This window comes from Stegastes partitus, unplaced genomic scaffold (genome assembly GCF_000690725.1).
Source record: "Stegastes partitus isolate 25-593 unplaced genomic scaffold, Stegastes_partitus-1.0.2 Scaffold88, whole genome shotgun sequence".
NCBI lineage: Eukaryota > Metazoa > Chordata > Actinopteri > Pomacentridae > Stegastes > Stegastes partitus.
Window position 1 is genome coordinate 624,109 of NW_007577819.1, and position 5,221 is coordinate 629,329.

The window sequence follows — 5,221 nt, forward strand, 5'->3', positions numbered from 1 at the left end:
TCTGTTAACAACAAGGTAGTTTTACCTCCTGTGTCGGTTAGACCTTCAGCCTGCCACCATCCTATCTCCTGAGTCTCCTTTCTTGGGCATCTGTAGCCATAAAGCTAACTCCCAAGGGATGGCAAGGTTCTGGATGTAGAGGAGGCTCTTAGTCATTAACAGGAACTGTTGAGTAGTTTGTCAATTGTCAGTTACGTTTGCCATTCATTTTTAATTTTAAAACTACAAAAAAAAAATAGAATCCCAAATGCCTTTTAAGACAGAAACTTGACCGATTTGCAACCATATGTTTAACAACAGATATGCCATTCAGGGTAAGTAAACAAGTCCAAGGGGCAACAGCAGGAGCAACCCACTACTTTGATTACAAGCCGCTTTCACATGGATTTTTGTTTGTCCAAGTCAGTCTTTCCTTACAGATGCTGCCAGTCTCTCAGTCAGAAATGCTACTGGTCTCTCTAAGACTGATGTTTGTGGTACATGTTCACAGGTACATAACTTTCCTTACCTAACAGCTTCTGAAACCCCAAAAGTGTGGAGCTTTTTGGAAGGATGACTCTCATCAGAAGACATTGATTCTCTCCAAAGGACTTGTAAAGTTTGTACTGGTGATGCACCAGGTTACTCGCAGCCCTGCAGGTTTCTCAATAAATCAGTCTGCACAGTGTCAGTTGTAGAAGTCCCTGTCTATTTTACAAGTGTTCTGAACACCTGTGGAAGAATGATGTAGATGTTGATCATGGGTTTTTCAAATATTTGCAAAATAGATAACCAAAGAAATTCATCTGCTGCTTTTATTTCTTTCCTTTATTATTTATGGAATTTTAACAGACGACTCGGTTGAGTTCTCGCTACTTCCAGCGACGGTTGCGCTCTTTCTGTTCAGAGCGAGAATTCCGGAAACATTGTTCAGCAGCATTTTACTGGAATTTACATACATGGAAAGGAAGGACACACAGAGCCAATAAGGACCAGCCTTTTATATGACCAGCCCCGCAGTATAAAACTCACAAGCCTCCACTGTTCCAACACAAAAACCCCCGACACACTTTTCAAGGTAAGAATTTATATATTATACACTGCAGAGTAGAGGAAGTTACAATGACTGTAGTACATCCAAACAGCTTTCACCTTCTCTACCGGTGTGGAAGCAGAATGCCTTAAATGAACTTATTTGTTGTCCGATCACCAACACTGATGTAGTTGCTTTGTGTGGTGTGTGTTTGTCGCTCTATTAGATGGAGCTGCTGCTTCTACTGGCGATGGTGACAGCATGTGCTGCCGCTCCTCAAGGTAAAAAAGTTTGTTACCACAATGGTTATTGTTGTTTTGGGTAATTCTTTTCTCCTATTTTATATATAACACACTGCATACACTAAAAAATAACGTTTGTGCTCAAAAAAAAAACAAAAAACAAGACTTTGCATCAAGTTTTATGAACTTCAAATGAAACTAGGTTCAACCCACAAATCCCACTGAGAATCAGCTTTTCTTCTACAATCACACTTATTTTTAATTGCCACTTAATGACTGACAACAAAAACACACGTCTGTAAGTTTATTACATAAATTGTTGTTCCAAATAGTTTCATTTTTTTTGCCATAATCGTGAAAAAAACGTTTTTACGCTGACAAAATGAAGTTGTTTTGGCAGTTTATTGTTTTTTCATGTTTTTGTTCAGCTTTAAAGAAGTGAATTAACTCTACCACAAAATTGTTGGTAATTACCTCTTTGTTGTTGCTGTTGTTTTTTTTTTTTTACATTTTGCATTTCTGCAATTGTGTATTTCAACACTCAATATCTTGAAATCTAAAACTGCACAATATTAGGTTGATGCAATTACTGAAATTACTTTACCAAAAATTATTAAACCAGTCTTGTTGCTACAGTACACATTGTCCACAAATTATCCCTTTTCAGTCGTAATATTTATTTTTTCTCTCTCTCTTTTATTTATTTATTTTTTAAAGATCTGACAGACAAAATGTTCACTTTCCCACAAGAAAGCAACACAGATTATGTGAGGCTGACGACATCAAGACAAAATCTCGGGGCTGTAACCGCCTGTCTCAGGTAGTGATGGATAATCAAAATGAATTAAATAAAAAACCTCCTGTATCCAAAATGACCATTATAACACATGATGATGTGTTTGCACCATCTACAGGTCCTTCACAGATCTCAGAAGAGATCACTCACTCTTCTCTTTGGCGACACCCTCTGCTGCCAATGACTTCCTGTTTTTCAAGATGGCTGCAGCGGATGAGTTTCATCTATGGGCCAGGGACAAACAGACTTCCGTTGTTGGGCAGGATTACAGACTGAACACGTGGCACTCTATTTGTTCCACATGGGACGCTACAACTGGACTGATGCAACTTTGGTTAGATGGAAAACCCTCGAGTCGGAAATTCGTCAGCTCTGGATCCAACATCAACGGACCCATTATAATTGTTTTAGGACAGGTACAGTTGTGTAGCACCACACTTACAGAATGAGATGACATGAACACTAGCAGTCTGTTTGCTTAGCTTAGCACGAAGAGCTGGTCAGACAGTAAACTTGGCTATGACAAAAATACAACCACACAGCTCATCCAAAGCTCACTTTACTGAGTGAAGCTCCAAATAATTCATATACACGTCTAATTTAGATGTATAGGGAACTTTTACTGGCTCACTAGGTTTCTTCTGGCTGTAAATAATATAACCAAGTGACAAATGATGGTAAGATACACCATTTCTACAAGACAAACACATAAAAGAAGAATGCTGTCGCTCATCAGTTTGGTAGTCAGCTGGGACGGAAATTAAACTGTTTGGGATGAAAAAAAGAAGAATTAACCCCAAGAACACCATCCCCACAGTCAAGCATGGCTATTATTAATCAATGGCTACGTGTTTATTTTCAATGACAGCATTTTAACAGTTCCTCCAAGTGTCCATCTGCAGCTTTTTGAGCTTGAAGGCTTCCTCTCCATCACTCTGCTCTTCAGCTCCTCCACAGGTTCTGGATGGATTCAAGTCTGGACTCTGGCTGGGCCGCTCCAACATCTCCTCATTGTTTCCTCTTCACTGTTTCTTCACCACTTTGGCTGCATGTTTCACATCATTGTCTTGTTGAAGCTCCAATGCTGCCCAAGGAGCAGTGTTCCTGCAGACTGCCTGATGTTCTCCTCTGTTCTCATGAAGCCGTTTCCTCTGACCAGGCTGTCTGGTCCGTCAGCTCAACAACAGCCCCAAAACATCACGTTCCACCACCATGTTGAACCGTGGAGATGCTGCTCTTGGCCTTGAATGCTTCTCCTTTCTCTGCGTCCAAACATCTCCATGTTCATGAAGTGATGAGCAGCAGCTTTCTTCTTTGTCTTGGAGAAGTGGATCCTCCTTGGTCTCCATGGAGACCAGCCTTGTTGTTGGTCTGCTGGAGTGTCTGATTGACATATTGCTACCAGAACTACTCACATTCATCAGGATGCTCTTGGTGCTGGTCCTTGGGTTCCTCTTGGCCTCCACCATTCTTCCAGTGCAGGGCTCACGTCTGTCTTACTGCAGCCCTTTCACATGTTTAACAGCGTGGGACTCCTCTGCACTGTGGCTAATGACACTTGGAAACTCCTGGAAGTGGCTTTCAAGTCTTTGTCTGTCTTGTAAGCTGAAGCTCTCTCTAAGTAAAGGACTTTAATAGCACCTCTATGAGCTCTTTGGTTTAGGCTTGACTAGAAACTGACTAGAGAACTACTGCATCAGCTGTTCTCTTTTATGGTGTATTAAAATGCTTTAGAACATGGTGTAGCTTACCAGGGCCATTTACATTTCCAGTCAGACCAAATCTACTGATCAAGTAAAAACTAACTGTAAATCAAAATTTAGCATGGGCATGAATTATTTTTGATCTTAACTGTACACTGTGTTCAGTTGAACTGGGATGTATGTGTCAGACTGTTTATGAGCCAGAAACAGCAACTTCTTTGAGTCTCTTCTGATGTCCTGCTGCTCACCATATAAAAATCCAGCGCATAACTTCTATGAAAATGGCATATTTCTTCTATTGTTAAATTTGTTTTTTTGGTTTGGGTTTTTTGTACATTGCTTTGGATTTCTCCATGCTGTGCTATACTAAGTTGTTTCTATCTGGAGACACCTGCATAAGTTAAGTTTTTTTCTCTAAATCTAAATCTAACATTTCCTGATATCAGTCCTTTTTAAAAAGTCTTCCAAATGTGCTGTAGAATGCAACTGTATGATTAGCTGTATACCAGAACAAGATAAAGCCTTGCACATTATAGCGACTAACTCAATTTTCTGCAACTTCTCAGGATCAGGATTCCTATGGTGGAGGTTTGGACACTAAACAGTCTTTTGTTGGCATGATGTCTGATGTCCACATGTGGGACTACGCACTTCCCCCCTGTGAGATCAAGAGCTATGCGAATCACCTAACCTTCACGCCAGGCAACGTGCTGAACTGGAAGGCGTTGGAGTTCCAGATTATAGGAAGAGTGCTGATAGAAGATAATGTGAGCACCTGTCAGTAAACTTTTGATGCCGGATTTCATCCAGTCTTACAAGGTAAAATCAGAACTTCATGTCCAATATAAAGGGTTGTGTCAAATTCATCCAAGCTATCTAAGTGTTCTCAATTTTGGTTTGATGTTTTTGTTTATTTTCTTATAAGATGTAACCATGAGTTTTTATACTTTACTAATGAGCGTCTTTCTGAACTTATTGTCATGTATTGTGTGCATTAATCATACAGGGATTGGGATACTCTGTTATATTGCTTATCTGAAACAATCATTATCACTCTAAACCTTTGTTGAAAGTTGAAACCAGCTAAAGATGGAAAAAGAAGGCGCTGATGCTGAATGTAATTTTGCCGAAGAGATCTCTTTTATACCATACATTAAAACTGACTTGCTCTTAATGTAGTGCTTTCTGTGTATTTCTGTATATATACACTCACTTTGTTTCTGGTTCACACCAAACATGCTGGACTCCATCTGAGCCCAACAAAAGTATCTTCATCTGACCAAAGAATGTTCCCCAAATAACCTTCAGGCTTCCATGCATGTTCTTTAGGATAAATTCCATCTTGTAGTTCTGGGACAGAGAGCAAGCAATGGCATTATTATTCAATGCCATCCATAAAGGTTGATGTTTAACACTGTCTTCATGTTGTCTGAGCTGTCACAGTAACTATGATTTCCACTGATAACCA

The 5,221-nt window shown here is 39.8% G+C and overlaps 2 protein-coding genes across 2 annotated transcripts in view; both read left to right on the forward strand.

Annotated features, from left to right (window-relative positions):
* The first annotated feature begins 1,211 nt into the window (after window positions 1-1,211).
* On the forward strand, window positions 1,212-4,846 carry LOC103353887 (C-reactive protein-like). The gene is made up of 4 exons (XM_008277064.1): window positions 1,212-1,293; window positions 1,972-2,074; window positions 2,169-2,466; window positions 4,320-4,846. The coding sequence occupies exons 1-4, from the start codon at window positions 1,239-1,241 to the stop codon at window positions 4,536-4,538; spliced, it is 675 nt and encodes a 224-aa protein (XP_008275286.1). The 5' UTR covers window positions 1,212-1,238; the 3' UTR covers window positions 4,539-4,846.
* LOC103353898 (serum amyloid P-component-like) overlaps window positions 4,843-5,221 on the forward strand; it is a 3,895-nt gene continuing 3,516 nt past the window's right edge. Inside the window, exon 1 of the mRNA XM_008277077.1 lies at window positions 4,843-4,870. Within this exon, the coding sequence (XP_008275299.1) occupies window positions 4,843-4,870 (28 nt within the window). The remainder of the gene's footprint in view (window positions 4,871-5,221) is intronic.